General features: G+C 57.4%; 1 protein-coding gene across 1 annotated transcript in view; it reads left to right on the top strand.

Moving 5' to 3' along the window:
* Positions 1–5,837: 5,837 nt before the first annotated feature.
* The window catches only part of Ahnak2 (AHNAK nucleoprotein 2), a 38,662-nt gene continuing 27,659 nt past the window's right edge, over positions 5,838–16,840 (top strand). The window contains 1 exon segment of the mRNA XM_032909162.1: positions 5,838–5,892. Coding sequence (XP_032765053.1) covers positions 5,838–5,892 — 55 coding nt within the window.

Raw genomic sequence — 16,840 nt, 5'->3', positions numbered from 1 at the left:
AATGAGAGCCTATTGCCTGCAGAGTAGGAGAGCCCCTGTCCTCCCTCATGTACTCACAATCTGGGCCGGGTCACCAGCCTGTCCCAAGGCAGAGCAGGGTCAGTCTTGGCCATGGACAGGCAGAGTCCACGGGCTCCTGCAGGGCCCTGATAAACTAACTCCCAGCCCCCAGCCACAGAAATCCTTGGCCCTTTCCTATTTGTCCCCTTTCTGAGCTTTATGAAGTCAGCCTTCAGCCTGTCACATCTCTACCTTAGTCACCCTAGACTAGCAGCCATTAACAACCTCCCCTGGGAAAAGAGGTGGGTCAGGCCTGCATCTAAACCCAACTTCAGCCCCTTCCTCTGTACTCAGATTTCCCCCTGGACTTCCCTAGGTCCGGCTCTGCCCTTCATGTGAGTCACTCAGTCCCTCATCCCCTGCATCCTCAGAAGAACTACTGGAAAATTTGATTTAAAAGTGACAAGATGAGATCATTCGCTGCGTCTTGGACCACAGCCTTCCCCATTCCCCTGGGCAGACCAGCCTGGCACTGTTCACTGAGCCCTGCAGGCAGAGAGCTCAGGACTATGGCTTGGCACAGCTATTCCAGCGTTCACAGTGGCCCGGTAGGATGGGGCAGACATCGTCTGTGTTTACAGACACTGGCTTCTGCTTGCCTCACTATGACCCAGCAGGTCCCGCTCTTTGTCCATTCCCAATGCTCCAGTCCCCTCACCTACTCCCCTCCCTGACTTTGATGTCCAGGGAGCCGGAAGGCCAGGAGCACTGAGGCCTGGGCTCCCAGTGGGACAGAGGGGGAAAGGATGGGTCGCAGAGGTCTTCCCACCCTTAGTTGTTCCCCAAGTCTGTCTGGGTTTCAACTCTGAGGGAAGACTTCAGAACACAGAAGATTCCAGTTCTTGGTTCACAGGCCCATGTTGGGGTGATCTGTGTGACCGTTGAGCTGTACTATGCCCCCCAAAGATATCCACGAATATGGGACCTTATAAAACAGATGGGTGTTCTGCATGAAACTAAAGAGGCAAGAAAGCTGGGCGTGACGGCCCAGGCCTGGCACACCAGCACTGGGGAAGCTGAGGCAGGAGGATCAAGAGTTAGAAGCCAGCTTAAACTACACAGTGAGTCTGAGACTAGCCTGGGCTAAATGGTGAGACCCTGTCTAGAGGACAGGAGGAAAAAAGAGACTGGTGGAGAGAGGTGTATGAAAACCCGTGTTGGAGAACAGAAGGAAAACAGCATCCCGAGGCCCAGAGCAGAGCAGCAACCGGGCCAGCACCCCGGACAGGCAGAGTGAGCACATGTTGTCATTTTAACCCAGTCCATTAGTGATGACAAACCGACAGACCTGGGTGACCCCTGGAGACCCCACTGAAGAGGCGCAGCCCTGGGGAAAGGGCAGAGGCATCTCTAACGGTGTCTAGTGCTGACTGAAGGAGGCCAGACAGCCCCGATAGGTGGACCAAGAAGGCAGCAGCTCTTCCTGGATCTGTTAGAGCAGGGTAGGTTAGAGGGTAGAGGGGCCCCTAATGCCAGGGTGTGAGCAGAAGGGCTGTGAGTCCTGAGTGGTCGTGATGGGGCAGAGCCAGTGTGCCAGGGGAAAGCACCCTGACAGCCATCCAACGCCTCACTCATTCCTCCCTCTCTAGCCCCTAGTTCTTCCTCTCTGGGTGGTGCTGCTCTGCCCAGAGCCTACCATCAACCTGGTGCCTCCCAGGTCACCTGACAGTAAGGACTGGTTGAACAGGCTGTCCCAGAAATCACTGGGATTTTCCAGTGAAGTGGGAGGGGTCACACATCCCTGCCTCTGTGGCTGTGGATCCTGGACAGCAGGGCCAGTTCCAGCTGCCCCCGAGTCCCAGGTTGGCCTCTCAGTCTACTGCTTTCGGGACAGCAGGACACCCCAATATGCCCCACCAACTCCCCTCTTCCTAATCCCGGCAATGTTCTGAGCTACATGTACACAGGGATGGGGAGGACTAGGGGACCATGCCCAGACCTGACAGGTAGAAGATGAAGGAAGCAGTCAGAGGCAGGACCTCTGTGGTCAGGGAACTGGGGGTGCTCAGAGCAGGGGCCTCCCACCGTGGACCTGTGGGCTTGGAACCTGCAGCTGAGGAAAGGACTGAAGTGAGCGGGGTGGCTTGTGGGAAGAATGGCCGCAGATGCCACCACCCTCTGCCTCCCTGTGGGCTTGGGTGGGGCACGGCCATGATGATAGCAAAAACTATTTTTGCCGAGTGGCTGCGGCTGCTGCAGGGTACATCAATCATTGATGCTCTGGGCATCGTGGCCAGCTTTCCGGGAGAGGCAGTGGAGCATCGGGTCAGGCAGGTGGGTAGGGGCAGAGAGTGAGGGAGCCATGACCAGATCATGCCTGACCCCTTCTATACCTCCAGCCCCGGGGACCCAGCGGCGGTAGCGTGAGATCACGGCGTGCTGCGGAGCCACACAGCACCCCTGAGCTGACGTTCAGGAGTGGGGTGAGAAGCCTCTGTGTGCCGGATGTGGCAGTGAGTTGGGTCATCTCCCCCCACACACGCTGGGCAGCGGGTACCCACTCCTGAGCTAGATTCTGCTGCAGGAGCAGCGGGCATCTGTCTCCAGAGGAGAACACGGGGAGGAGGCTGTGGTGGGTGTGGTGCCGGGAACTCCTGGCAGTTCATCATGCCGCAGCAGAAGATGGCCGGGGTTTTAGACTGGGGGAAGGGACAGCAGATGGAGCACAGCAGTTTTCCCACCACACGCATTTTCCTTCCCTGACCCCTTCACTGTGACCCCAAGGCTAGGTTTAGGCTTCCAACACGACTGGTGACGGACGAATCCAGCTGGGCCCTGGGGAGCAAAGGTGGACTTACGGCTGGTCCACCCTGATAGGTGCAGCCTGGCCTCTGGGATGAGATCTTCCAAAGGCACAGTGAGTGAAGCACGGCCCATGAGGTACTGGGAGCACCACTTAGGAGTGGGCAGGTGGCCCCTGCATTCTGTTGTACTTATCTGTGCACACAAACCTGAGTGCATGCACAGGAGTGTGTGTGTGTGTGTGTGTGTGTGTGTGTGTATGTGTGTGTATACTGGGACAAATCCAAGGTGGCCCATGGTGTGTGTATGGTCTTGTTTTTCTGTCTGTGGATCTTCCCTGAGGTAGAAAGCTCTTTAGACAGATACCCTCCAATGTGTCAGGTCCTCACACTGCCTGTAGTCCGACCTGTAGTCCAGGTGGGATCGTCCAGGAGTACTACAGCAGCTGGCGTCCCCAGGTCAGGTCCTCACCTTGCCTTGACAGTCAAGCTGCAGCCCCAGTGCTAGACTCCCAGCAGAGATGGACCCGCCTACCAGCCCTGAGTCTGGGAGTAGGTAAGAGAAAGGAGAGTCCCTGGGTTCCTACCCTGCATCCTGGGTCCAGAACCTAAGCCGACTCTGAAAGAACTCTCTGGGCTGCAGGTGCGTGCGGTGGTGAGCTGCTCTTGCTCTTTTCGTAAGCCCCATCTGGGAAGATGCAGACACTCAGGCCACGCATGGCCAGATTCTGGTACCTTCTTCCCAGTGGAGGAAGATCAAGGGGGCCTCTGGTGTCTCAAGGGGGCCACGTTTCCAAGTACAACCCTCCCAAGAATGCTACCCGGACACTGACAGTGTCAAGCGGGAAGGTGCTGTCACACCCAGGTACCCCTTACCTAGTACCATGCCCCTGACACGACAGCATTAGGCCTGTCCTGTTTGCACCGGGTAGCTCAGGTGGTATTCACTTCCCTCAAAGCCAGTGGGAGACACCACAGCCCCAGGTGGATCATGCTAGACAAACGTGTCACGGAGTCTGGGACCCCAAAGCCACTTTACTTGAACTACATTGCCCAGAGGTAAGGGACACAGCTGGGTCTGCACCCAAAGGTCTTTGGTGACACAAAACTATACCTTTTCCCAAGGCCCTCCTTGCTCTCAGACTCTGAAGCCAGATTCAGACACACTGGATTGGCAGGCCAAGACCTTCCAGCCTACCCAGCAGACACAGAGATGCACCCCGGAACACAGAACGCCACATACCCAGGGACAAGGCAGCGTTCCTCACCCAGGACCTTTCTCCAGGGAGAGGGTGAGACTTCTGTCCCACCAAGGCAGGGCTGTGGCCCATTCAGTGGTAGGAGAAGGCTGCCAGGGCTCCTTCCCAGCAGTGACTCGCGTCTGTCTGACCTGCATGTGGCTGGCAGGTTGCCCAGCACTGCAGCCCGGCTAACGGGAACTGCCTAGAGCGAATGAGTCATCCTGATGCCCACTGGCTCACCTGGGCCTTGACTTCTGTGGGCGGTTCCCACTTGTACTAAGACTGTGCACACCGTGTGCACGTGCACATGCATTTGTGTCCTGTTGTGCTGGTCATCTGTATATGCAGGTGTGTGTGCGCGCGCGTGTGCATGCGTGCGTGTCTGAGTATACTGGGACAAATCCAACGTGGCCTGAGGCGTGTGGGCTGGTGCGAGAGTGTCATTTTGTTCTTGAGTCCGTGGGGCCCATCCGCTACAGGTTAGCCTCTCCTGGCTCCCGCCCTATCCTCCCACCCTAGGGAAAGTGGTGCGCAGAGCTCTCTGTCTACCCAGCACGGCCAGCTCACTGCCAGGAACACTTTTCTCCCTCAGGTCTGCACCAGGCTGGACTCAGCCAACTCGTTTTGTGGAAACAGCTCTTGGACCTTTCCCCTCCCTTGCATGGCACCCAAGTAGAGGCCAGTGAGCTCATGCCCTCCCCCTGTCAAGGCCTTACCCAGTCCCCTTAGTTAGCACCAGAATGTTCCAGGACCATTGCAAACTCACCCAACCTCACTGCACTAATTCAGCTGCTCTTGATTTCCAGAACGCCTCCCCCAGGCTTCGGCCTGGAGCCCCTTGACAGAGTCCCCCTTAGCCCTGGTCTAAGCAGGCTTTTCCCAGCCCCTGCACTCTGGCTCATCCCAAGAACCCACATTACCTCTCCAGTGACAGACATACTTTCTGCACTGTTTTGCTCACATCTTACCCTAGACCGCCAGGAACCTTTGAGGGACCCTCCCTAGCCAGACGTCTACTACTGCCCTTTGTACCTTTGCTGTCCTGCAGTCCAGGGACCATGGCCAGGTCCCCAGCTGCCAGGCTTCCTACAAAAACCATGAAGAAGATAAATCCTAACTTGGGGCTGCAGGATGTCTCCAGCTTTGGTCCTGTCCTCCTCGATGGCTTACAGGGGATCTGCCCAGGGCCACCCACTCAAAACTAGCGGCTTCTAGCATCCTCTGCCCCTCTTTCCTCTTTTGCCCCTGAACCCTATCTTTTCCTCAGGAGTTCAGGTCGCAGACATCTTCCTGTACTCCCGCGCTCCCCCATCACTTCCCCAAGCTGTAGGTATAGAAACTCTGGATTTTGGGTGCAGGGATCTGGTGGCCCCTGGAGGGACTTCACGAACTGTAATCTGGAGGAGTTCTGCGGGTGGGGGTGAGGGGGATGGGAGTGTGGGGGTGTGGGAGGGGTGAGGTCAGCTAGGGGTGGAGCGGACCACCGGGGCCTGGGTCCAACGGGGCGGGGCCTCCGTGGGACGGGGCCGCGACTGCAGCAACCAATGGGCTGAATGAGACCGGCGGCGCTGCTCGCATCGTCCCTGCGGAGTGGTCAGCACGGACTGGGCGGGCCAGGGCGGGGCCGGAGCCAAGGTCTGGAGGTACCCCAAGTGTTAGCTGCAGTCACAGCCCGGCTGCCCGCGGCAGAACCGGGTTGCGAGGCCGAGGGCGCCGCCCTTCGCCTGGAGCATCAGCTCCAGGACCGCGACTGGACGCGCAGGGCCGCCGCCGGCCCGCACCACTAGCCGCCAAGATGTGCGACTGCTTCCACGTGGTGCTGCCTACCTGGCCCGGAGCCCCCGGCAGCGGTGCGCCTCATCCCCGCCTGCAGCCCGCTTCCCTCGGGCGGGTGGGCTCTGCGAGCATGACGGGGCCGCGCAGTGCGGGACAAACTGCGCGCGTCAGGAAGGGCAGGAGAGATAGCTAGGGGCTGGCTGGCGGGCGGGCGGGTCTCGCTTGCTTTCGGACCTTCGCTGGCTCTGTGGGTCTTTGCGTCTCGCTTGTACTTGTGCCTGCCTCATGCTTTTCACCCCACCTCCCCCATCTCTTTAGCTCACTTTGTTTTTCGGGTTTCCATTACTCTGTGTGGCTCCCTGCACGCCGGACTCTCTGGTTGTCACCGTCTGTTTCTTCCCTTTCATCACGAGCCTCCTGTAACCCTTTGGGACGCTCCCTTGCTTAGTAAGGCGGCTTTGGAGGCAGGTGTGCTTCTTACTGGGCGGAACAGGCCCAAGGCGAGCAGGAGGCAGTCCTGGGCCAGGAGACCTGCTGCTAGATCTAGCCTCTGACCTGCTTTTGGGAGGACCATCTTTGACTAGAGCAGGACTTAGGTTGGGACTAACAGGCTGTGCGCTGTGCTGATCCACTGTAGCTACTATGTGTGGGTGACCAACTAGGTGTGGCTGGGGCAGGGCTGGGTTTGAAGTCTGAGGCCTTCTAAAGGGCCTGAGTAGGGTCCTGTTACACCAGTCAAGGGGAATTGACCGCCCCCCCCCAGGATGGTCAGTGCCCCTCTTACTGAGCATCTGGGACAGAATGGGTACCTAGTGCTTTTTACCTGATGGTTCTTGGCCTAGCCTGGGCTTACCTCTGGTGTCTTGGAGGGTGGGTGGGGTAGCAAGAAACTGTCCTTCAGACTCTGGGTCATTAATGCAGCAGTCTGGCCACACCCAGGGCACCTGGCCAACCACTGGCCAGGGGACTGGGGACAGAGGAGCTGCACTGGTACAGACTGGACCCATCTCTGCACTGGTAGAGGCCAGATCCCTCTGCGGTGGTACAGGCTGGACCCTTCTCTTTGGGGAGAACAGTTGATGACAGTTTTGACCATGGGGCCGTTCACAATGCAGAGGGGTGGCCCTGCCTGCCATCCTCTGTACCCAGAGTGGAGCTCCCATAGCCCTCCCTGAGGCCCATTTGTCCTATGTGGCTCAAGGTCTGGGATTCTTCCAGAACTGGCTTTTGCTATCCCAGGGGTCCTCCTGCTGGGACTCTCCCACACACAGATGGGAGCCCAAGGGCCCTGACTAGTCCAGCTAGCAGTGGGAGAATGATGCCCCCCTCTTCTTCCTCCTTTCTTGTTGCTGCCCCTGACCCACATCACTACAGATTGGCCTCCCAGAGGGAGACCCAAGGACATAAGGCTGTTCTGTCTCCAGTTTACCCGAGTGGCTTCCTTATTCTTAGGTTCAGGTTAGGGACCACTTTTCCCGCACATCCTGCATCCCGCCCCCTGAGACTGTACTCAACTATACTCAAGGATGTTTCTTCCCACTTTTAACTGGTGGTTCCCTGATTCGTTTGGAGCAGTTTCTCCTTGTGTCCACCTGCTCTCTGGGAGTAAGAGCAGTGGCCTCTAGTGCAGCTCTGGCAGGATACGTTTAGGATAAGGGTTTGGAGGGATCTGTCTAAATTGTCCTCAATCCCGCACGGGGGACCCAGGAATATCCATGCTTCCCAAGGATTCTCCCTAAGGGTTGAGGATTGGGTTTAGGCCTTTTCCAGCTGTAGTCCACTCCCTATGGGCCAGAGTTGCCCTCCTGTGCCAGGTATACCTAGTCTCTTAGCCCCTGGTGCCCATCCCTGGCTGTCTGCCACCTCCTGCACCCCAGGGCAGAGCCACCACTGTCTCAGTGATCTTGCGCAGAGGTTGCCCCCTGGTGGCTGTTCTGGGAATTTACATTCCTGAGATTGGGTGAGGGTGGGTGGGGTGTAGTGGGGCTGTATAGGGATACACCCAAGCCAGGAATGCCCAAGTACCTTTACCCACTGAGATGGACCTTACACAAGACTCCTGACCGGCATGTTTACCTCCATAGGTGCTGGGTGTCACACCCCTCAGGGCATGTGGGTTTCTTCCCAGAGACATAGCTAAGCCTCAGACAGAGTGACAGAGTGATTACCTAATCAAAGTCCTAAAGCTGTGGCCCCTATGCTGCACCTGCATGAGGCTGGCATAGCATAGGCACTGACCGAAAGCACGCTTCAAGAAACTACTGCTGGGTCTGGGAACCCCTAGCTGCCGTGACGTCATGAGGGGGCACCTGGATGTTCTTTCTTAGGGGTTGGGGGCCAGGGTGTGACTTGAGAATAGAGTCAGGGTAACTGTTTAGGCATCCAGCCTTGGTGTTGAGGTGTAAAGGTCCAGACCTGACATTTGTGCCCAGGAGTGCCGGCTGCCATGGAGAGGGGAGGAGAGAGGGAGGGAGAGAGGAGAGAGAGGGAGAGAGAAGGAAAGCGTGAGACAGAGAGACAGAGAGAGGGGGCAGAGGAGGGAGAGGGGGCTGTACCCCAGTGAGGACACATGCCAGCTCTGCCCTGCTCTACCAGGCAGGACACAAAAGGGGCTGGGCTCTGAAAGCCCTGCCTCAGCTCAGATAGATCTATGGTGGGACAGGCTCTGAGGGAGAAGCAATGGAGGTCATCCAGGATCACTTCCTGCTAGAATTAAGTGAGAGTAAAAGCAGACGTTGGGGTCTCTCTCTCTCTCTCTCCTCCTCTCCCTCCCTCTCTCTCCCACCTCTCATGTTTTTCTCTTGTTCTCTTGCTTCTCCCTCTCTCACTCTCCTCACTCTTCCTCCCTCCTCTTTCCCCTCACCCCCTTTCCCTCTCTCTTGCCTTTTCCTTCCCCCTCCCTGCCCCCTCTCCCCTCTCCTCTCCCTCTCTCTCCTCTCTTGCTCTCTCCTCCTCAGTCCCCTCCCTCCCCTCCTCCTCCCTTTTCCTCTTGCTCCCTCTTGCTCTATTTTTTTAAGACAGGGTTTCTCTGCATAGCCTTGGCTGTTCTGGAACTTGTTCTGTAGACCAGGCTGGCCCAGAATTCAGAGATTCCCCCTGCCTCTGCTGGGATTAAAGGTGTACATCTCCACTGCCCAGTAAGTTATTTGGATGGCTTAGGTGAGGACTGGGCGTCATCCTGCCCTCCCCAAGCCAGCCACAGGCTGTATCTGCTTTTATCAGCCAAGAAAGGCATTGAGAGTAGACAGGAAGGTTGAGCTGGCAGATGGATCCTCTAGCTTCCCAGCCTCCTGTGCCCACCTCACCTGGGCTGGGCCTGTAGTGCAAAGACCTTTATTCTCCTTTCTGCCTAGACAGACTCTTCTGTCCCAGCCTAAACTAGTTGCTGCCCCTGCTGGGAGCACTTTGCTCTAGCCCTCCATGTCCTTCCTTCTGTGACCTCCTCCACACCCTTTACTGAACATGTTCCTGTTTCAGATGCAGCTTGGGGTGGCTTGGCTAGGGAGGAGAGGCTCAAGCTGTGGCAGAGAGAGTGAGACTCTTATCTACCTGGGCACACTGCCACCCGGGAGAAAAAAGCCAAGATCTCACCAGTTTTGTTCCCTGCCCATGAGGAGGCGGGTCCTACTCTCAGGGATGATGTCCAGTGTGAGAGATGCCCACTCATTCTCTGCCTGTCCACTTATCCCTCTGTACCTGAGGGCTGGTACCACTGTACCCAAGAGGTCCCAGAACTTCAGGGGGAGTGGCCTGGATACATGGATGAGCCACTGAGGGCTCAAAATCCACAAGGAGGGAGACCACAGGCAACAGTAATTATGTTCACCAGGCTGGATCTGGGCAGGGGACAGGGGCTGGGGAAGTTGGGTTGGACAAAGGGAAGGATGTATCCATGAGCCCAGGGAGGCTTAGTTTGGACCAGAGTCATAGGTGGAAACATTAAATTCCCAATTTTGGACCCCACTCTAAGGGAAGCTGCCATCCTGTGAAGGGCATTTCTCCAGGGACCCTGTCTTCCTGTTCTCTGCCTCTGCCTCCGGGTTTCCCTTTATTTTTCTTTTTTTGGAAGTCACAGGCCAAGGGAGCCAAGGCCTGCCTGCTTTGCTGGGATAAATATTTAATAGTCAGAAGCACTTTCTCAGACGGAAAGTTGGATCTGGGCCCAGAAGTCCTAGGGCGGGAGGCCATGTTCCCCACTCCCCACACCCCACACAGGGCAGAAACACTTCCAGCCACTCCTGCCGCTGGCTGCTAGAACTCCTCCCCAGCCAGCACACTGCGGTACACACCTGGCCCAGACATGGACACGTGAGAATAGAGGACAGAGCCCGGGCCTCTCTCCAGGGTCCTGGCTGTAGACTTAGTCCTTTTATCCCAATGGTGGGCAGAGTGGCTGGGTGTTGTGAGGTGGTTGGGGAGGGGACCTCGAGTCACTTTCCTGCCTCAGTACAATGTTGGCAGCAAAGGCTCAGACAGCTCAGGGCCTCGACTGGACCGAAGCCGGGGCTGCCCAACACTGGGCTTTGCAAGTGCAGGTGACTCAGCCCCTCCCAGTGGCGTCTGGGCCCCTGCTTCCTGCAGATTTGAGGTCAGAGTGAGAGCCAGCCTGCAGGCTTTGAGCTCCGGTTGCCCTGTCCCTCCCCATGCCTTCTTGGATCCCCCAGTGGTCCTTGTTTCCTGAGAGCTGGACCCTCTGTGGGAGGAAGAAGGGCAGCCTATCACAGATGCCTGGCCGCCAGCCCACTATTGGGGTGGCTCCTTCATTGGCAGGCCTTGCTAGAGGGTGGGCGGGTGGCAGCAGCACTCAGGCCGTGCTGTGACACATCCCCTGGGAATGCCCTCGTGGCTGAGTCACTAGCAGCTGCCCCCAGCCCCACCCGGTCTGGTCACTGCCAAGTTCCCATGTTGTCAAAGAGCAGGGCTGGGGTCCTGGCAGCTTCCAGCAGACTTGCCCGTGCAGTGGGTGTCACTTGACACATCCAGTCACCTGGGTCTGTGACTCAGCAGAGGTCCACTGCCCTCCACAGACTCAACCTGACCACTGAGCTCTGCTACGTGGGATGAAGGATTGATGGGGGGTGTGTGAGCATCCTTAGGATCCGAGGTAGGCGAAGCCTGCTGAGAGTCGAGTGTGCCCCTCTGGGTTGGATATGGGTGAGGCACAGCTCATGAGGTCCCTCTAGAATCAGAGTTCCGGCTCTTCCTACTGTCACCCGCCCCAAGCCCTGTCATCTCCGAGCCGTCAGTGCAGTGGTGCCGTGAGCTGGGGTGCTTTCTTGTGGAGATCATGACCTGCTCAGGTAGAGCAGACGACTTGGGTCCTCTGGCTACAGTGAGGTGGGACCCTGACTCAGGCTATTGACTCAGGGTGGTGATCACAGATCCTCAGGTGGCGGGGACAAGGGACTGAAGAAGGGGGAGTCAGAAGACACTATGCCATGGGCCTCAAGGGTCGAGGGGGCTGACTGGGTTGATGGCCAGGCTCAGGAGAACCCAGAGGCAGCAGGAGACCTGCTCTATGACAGCATTCGTCCCACTTCACTCTGTCTCCACTGCCCCGGCTTGCAGCTCCCTGCTGACTCAGCCAGGCTTGCTCCACCTAGAGCTGACAGTTTGGTTTGGTGTCAGGCAGTAAACAGAGTTCCCAGGTGAGGGCTGCCTGGGAGTGGGGCCCTGGAGCAGGAGGTGGGGAGCAGACATAGCCAACTTTCTTGTGCTGCATAAACAGAGTTGTTTTCCACGTCCATGACCGTTAGGTTTTCCGGCCAAGGTTGGGGGAAGGAAGTCTGCCCGGACTGAGGCTATGCCTGAAGCCTGTTTGCCTGTTTGCCCACCAGTGACCCCTGCCTTCTCCCATCCTTGGGGCTCTCTGAGGTGGTCGCCACCTCAGGCTGTTCTTGACTTCTTTACCTCAGTTGAGGGTCTTGCTTACCACTCCCAGTGGTTCCTATTTCTGGGCTGTTATGCCGATCTTGGACCTGGTGTGTTTCTCAGGACTGCCCTTTGACCATTCCCTGCCCTGGACCCTTTGGCTGTGTGAGCCTGCTGTAGCCTGTCTGCAGGTGCAGGTGCCCACAGCTGGCCTGGGATCCCAACAGAGTACACCTGGTGGCACCTGCTGGTCACCTAGAGCAAGCAGGGGCTGAGAGTGGAGCCCGAACGAGGTGAGAGGGAACAGATCCGAGAGTGGGAGGCTTGAGAGCTGAAGCCCAGGGACACGGGTTTCTCAGCCACCACTAATCCCTACATAAAGAGGGTGGAAGCTAAGGACAAATGTCAGTTTTGAGGTCCGGCTACACCTGTTTTACGCAGAACCCCTCGCCCCAGCTGCAGGTGCAGGACGTGCCATTTGCCAGAGGGCTAGAACAGTGCCATGCTGGGGGTGCCTGTGTCGTTTTTTATGCTAATTTTATTTTAATTTTTTTTTTTTGGAGCTGGGGACCGAACCCAGGGCCTTGCATTTGCTAGGCAAGTGCTCTACCACTGAGTTAAATCCCCAACCCCTAATTTTATTTTTAAAGACGGGATCTCACGGCGGCGTAGCTCTGCCTGCTCTAGACCTTGCTGTGTAGACCAGGCTACTCTCGAACCCACAGAGATCTGCCTGTCTCTGTCTGCCAGGTGGGAAGGTGGGAACCACCACACCCAGCCCTTTCTAGAACCCCCAGCCACCACAGGGAAACTGAGGCCCAAGGCTCGAGAATGGGAGACGTTGTTGCTGCTTCACATCTGTGTGTCTGCACCACAGGCGGCTGCCTACACAGTAACTGGCTGGGGTAGTGGTTGTGAGTCAGGCAGCAGGCGTTTCCTCCTCAGGTCAGCTGCCTAGGCTGGTGGGGGTTGGGGAGCTGGGGTGGGGTCCCTGGCTCTCAGAGACGGAGCCTGTGAGGGGAACCGCCCCGTCCCTGTGGTAGGGTGTGTGTGTGTGTGTGTGTGTGTGTGTGTGTGTGTGTGTGTGTGTGTGTTGGTGGGGGAGGGGTTGGCTGGGCTCTTGGCCTGGCTTCATGAAGACATGGGAGGAGGGAGGGACAGTGAGGGGAGGGGCTGCGGAGGGGAGGAACTGGTGGGAGGCAGCCGGCCCAGGATCGCTTCTAGACAAGTTTGAGAACGGGTCCTCTACAGAGAAGTGGCTGCACCCCTTCTGCACCCCGTTCCCCTTCTGGGCTCAGCCCAGAGGCACCTGCCCCTCTCACCATTCAGCAGGTCAGAGGGGGCCGGATGGGCAGCCAGCAAGGGAGGCCGGAGGGGCAGAGCTGGGCTGGGTATCTTCCTCCTGTCCAGTTTCCTGCTGATGTTGAAGGATAGGATCTTTGTGGCTCCAACTAACTTGCGCCAGAGCCAGCCAGGCTGGGTTGGAAAAATGCTAGCAAGGAGCTGTCTGGACCCCAGATGGCAGGAACGAAGAAGGCCCTGGAGCAGGACCTCCCGGTTTGCACTGCAGGCTGTGGGCTGCCACAGAACTTCCAGTGCCCGAGCCCCTGCCCCTGTCTGGTATAGGCAGTAGCTCCTGTTTGGAGAGAGCCTACGTTGTGAGGGACCTTGGTGCCAAAGGGACCAAATAGCTAGTTTAGTAGCAGGACCCAGAACTGCAGGTTGGGCTTTGCGGCCTGGGGAGGGGGTCCCCAAATTTGGCCCACTGATCTGGTCTGATGTACAGAAACCTGGAGTGGACGTAGAAGTCGGCTCAGACAAGAGCTGACTTGCTTACTGGGGGTACCCAAGGTGAGACTGGAATTGTGGGCTGCCCATGTTGGGTCACACTGTCCCTGGTGTCCAGAATTTTGTTTTTACTCAATGGATCAGGGTGGTTGGTCTATTCTCGGATGGTTGAGGGTGTGGTGGCCATTCCTGCTGGCTTCTGAGTCTTCTGGGGTTGATGGGCTGGTATATTTTTTGCGCCTCAGTTTCTCCAGATGCAGGAGCTGGCCTGGGCCCTCTGCACCTGTCTACATGTCTGTGCAGGTTTGCTCGTTGCCATTTTATTTTCGCCGTGGAGGCACGTTCTTTCTCAATAGCCCACACTGGTTTGCACTCGCTGTGCAGCTCTGACTGGCCTTGAGCTTCCTGTCTCTTTGGCTTCTGCCTCTCGAGTACCTGCCGGGATTAATGGCCCTGTGCCGCCACACTCCGCCTTGCCGGGAGTTTTGACAAGTTCATTTCCTTTTCCTTCCTTAGCCATTTCTTGCACTAACGATCATTGTGTCCTGGGCTCCCTCCAAGTGCTTGGGGGATGCAGAGGCAGCAACAGGACTGCCTCACTGCCCGTGCGTTTGCTCGGAGCCCCGGGGTGGTGGGGAGGGCACAGAGCAGCTATGAAACATCCAGCTTGGGAGAGGGCCTGGGCCCAGGGGGAAGCAGTGAGTTGAGGCAGGCTGAGAGGTCTTGCCTAGGTGATTCCGAGGAGGAGCTTGTTTTGGGAGAGAAAACTGTGAACGTTCTCCTGGGCATAGCTGGCTTATGTGGGGAAGAGCTCTGGCCCCCGGACTGAGTGGCTCAGCCCTTCGGAGCTGGCTCCCTTCCTAGTCTCAGACTTCTCTCTTGGGGGATGGAGTGGGCAGGCCTGCCACCGCCTGGGGGTGTTGCTCCACAAGGTCTGAAGGTCTCATGACAGTCATCCCAAGCTTAGCACTTGCTTTGTGAAGTTCCAGGATGGGGTGAGGCCTGAGAGCGTGCAAGGTGGGGTGCCTGTGAGCCCACGGAGGCACAGAGAGCCCAATCTGAAAGCAGAGGCCTTCCCAGTGGGAGCCTGCCCTGGGCCTGCTTCACATCGGGCTGTCACTGGAAGCTCAGAGGGGCACCCCTGACATGTCTCGGGCTACTGGGCAGCTGTGTATCTCAGCCGGTTTTCTAAGGCTCTCACTGCCCTGGTAACATGCAAATGTGCCCACCACACCAGGCCCCACCTGGGAGGCAAAGCAGTCCGAATGCAAACTCTAGTTTTGTCTAAGTGAATGACCAGCCCCGCCTCCATGGCCCTGCTGAAGGCCCTCGACAGAGGTGGCCAGGGACCATGGGGACAGCCTGCCCCTCTGTGTAGCCCCTGCCTGCCTCCTTTGCTCCCCCCAAGGCCGACTGTTCAGCGTTCCATGTGCTAGCCTAGTTCCTGGAACTCCAGCTTCTCAAAACAAGGGGCTTCTACCATGGTACCCTCCACCTACCCCGCCCAGCCCCTCCATACCGAGTTTGGGTTTGTGCCTGTAGGAGTGGGACCCTAAGCCAGTGTTTGGGACTGAGTAGAGGGTTCGAGATATTGAGGAGGGGCCAGGGAGTTTGAGGGACTATCAGGTGACAGTGGCCAGACCTGCTAGGCTTAGCTCAGGTGTGTCCCCGTTTCCTCCTCTATAAAACAGGGCTTTGGTGACTGTCAACAACCTGTGTCATTGTCAAGGTGGCAGTGCTCATGGCTGGGCTGTTTACAGAGCTGCCTTTGAGAGACGCATGTGGGCAGGCAGTTAAGGTACTTCCCTGTCCCCCAGGCCTGGGCGTCGTGTTCTAGGTGGGTGAGGCTGGGCACTGAGGCTTGGCAGGGGTGGGTAGTTGGGAAGGGCCGGGTGGGCTCCTGCCAGCCCCTGGAGTGCAGCCTGGTGGCGAAGTCCGAGCCTCCTCTCAGGGCCACTGCTCTCGTTCTTACAAGGAAAGGAGGGCTGTGTGGGTGGGATTGTGCATTCAGAAGCTTGCTAAGCCTGAGGAGGGACCTGAACCCCAGGCAGCCGGGCCGGGGCTGGCCTGCCTCTTGCTGCCTTCCCTCCCGCCCCTCTTAAAGCCCCAGCACAGAGCACATCCTACTTCACAGCTGACAACACCTTTCCTCGTGGGCTTTTGATACCCACGAGACTCCCTGAGACAGATTTGGGATACAGTTTCTCAGGGGTGGGTCACTACCTGCCTGTAGAGGTCTTCCATTCCGGGCTCCCATTTGAAGCCCAACCTGACCCAGTATTGAGCGTGGGCCCTGGCTAAAACTCCAGCCTCAGGCAGGGAAACAGGAAGACCCTGGCCTGGCTTCCAGGAAGGGGAACTGACCCAGGATCCCTCTTATAGCTGGCCTCTTTCCACATCCCCTGCCCAGTCCCTTTCTCTCTCCACCCCTGAAGTCAATATGTGTCTAGGGCAGAGTGTGGGTTCTCTGAGCAACCCTGGGAGCCCTAGCATTGGTGGGGTGCACGGACAGAGACTGGAGGGGGGAATGGTGATAAGGCCCGATGGTCGAAGAACTTCTCTTCTACCACCAAGGTTATGGGGTGGTGGTGGTGGTGTGTGGGACGTGCACATGGGGCTCCAGGGATATTTGGTTCTTGGGTATTATCTTGCCTATGGTCAGTTTATGAACGGGGAGATTGAGACTCTGGCTTTGCTGGTGCCCTGGAGTCCGTGGTTTAGCCCGCAGAGTAGAGGTTAAAGAGAAGATGGCAGCCAGTTGCCCTTCTTTGGCCCTCCCCACCTCTCTTGGGAGGACCAAGCCCCAAAGCTCCATCTGTAGCCCTCTAAGAACCACTTTACACGAGAAGAGCAGCAAGGAAGGTACAAGGAGAAGCAAGGGAGGCAAGTTCTGATACGCATGCTCCAGGGGTGCCTCTGGGGACAGGTGTGTCAGGACCCACAGGGTGGCCTTTGTGCATATAGTGGGAAACCCAGGCTCAGAGAGGAGGCAGGTCCGCTCACAGTCAGACAGTACATCGGCCAGAGCACAGGGGCTACACCCAGAATCCGGCTAGATGTGGGAATCCTTGTCCCTGTGGGCGTGTCATTAAGGCCAGTGACAGGTCTGAATTACTGACTGAGACAGTCTGTGTGACAGGGACTCCACCCCTTGGGACAGGGAGGGGCTGTTTGTCTCCAGCATTGATTCCCTTGTGGGGGCAGTTCCTGGAGCCCAGGCCCGGCCAGGGCACAGGGCCTATGAGCACGGTTCTTTCTCTGACGATCTAGGAACTTTAGGCTGGAGTTCTAAGTGGGGGGAAAAAGTTTGGTTTGTTTCTTTTATGTCCCAATAAAACTTTATTTACAAAGGCAGGCAGTGCT

This window comes from Rattus rattus, chromosome 7, assembly GCF_011064425.1.
Source record: "Rattus rattus isolate New Zealand chromosome 7, Rrattus_CSIRO_v1, whole genome shotgun sequence".
Classification (NCBI taxonomy): domain Eukaryota; kingdom Metazoa; phylum Chordata; class Mammalia; order Rodentia; family Muridae; genus Rattus; species Rattus rattus.
This window is presented reverse-complemented; position numbering and strand designations above follow the sequence as displayed.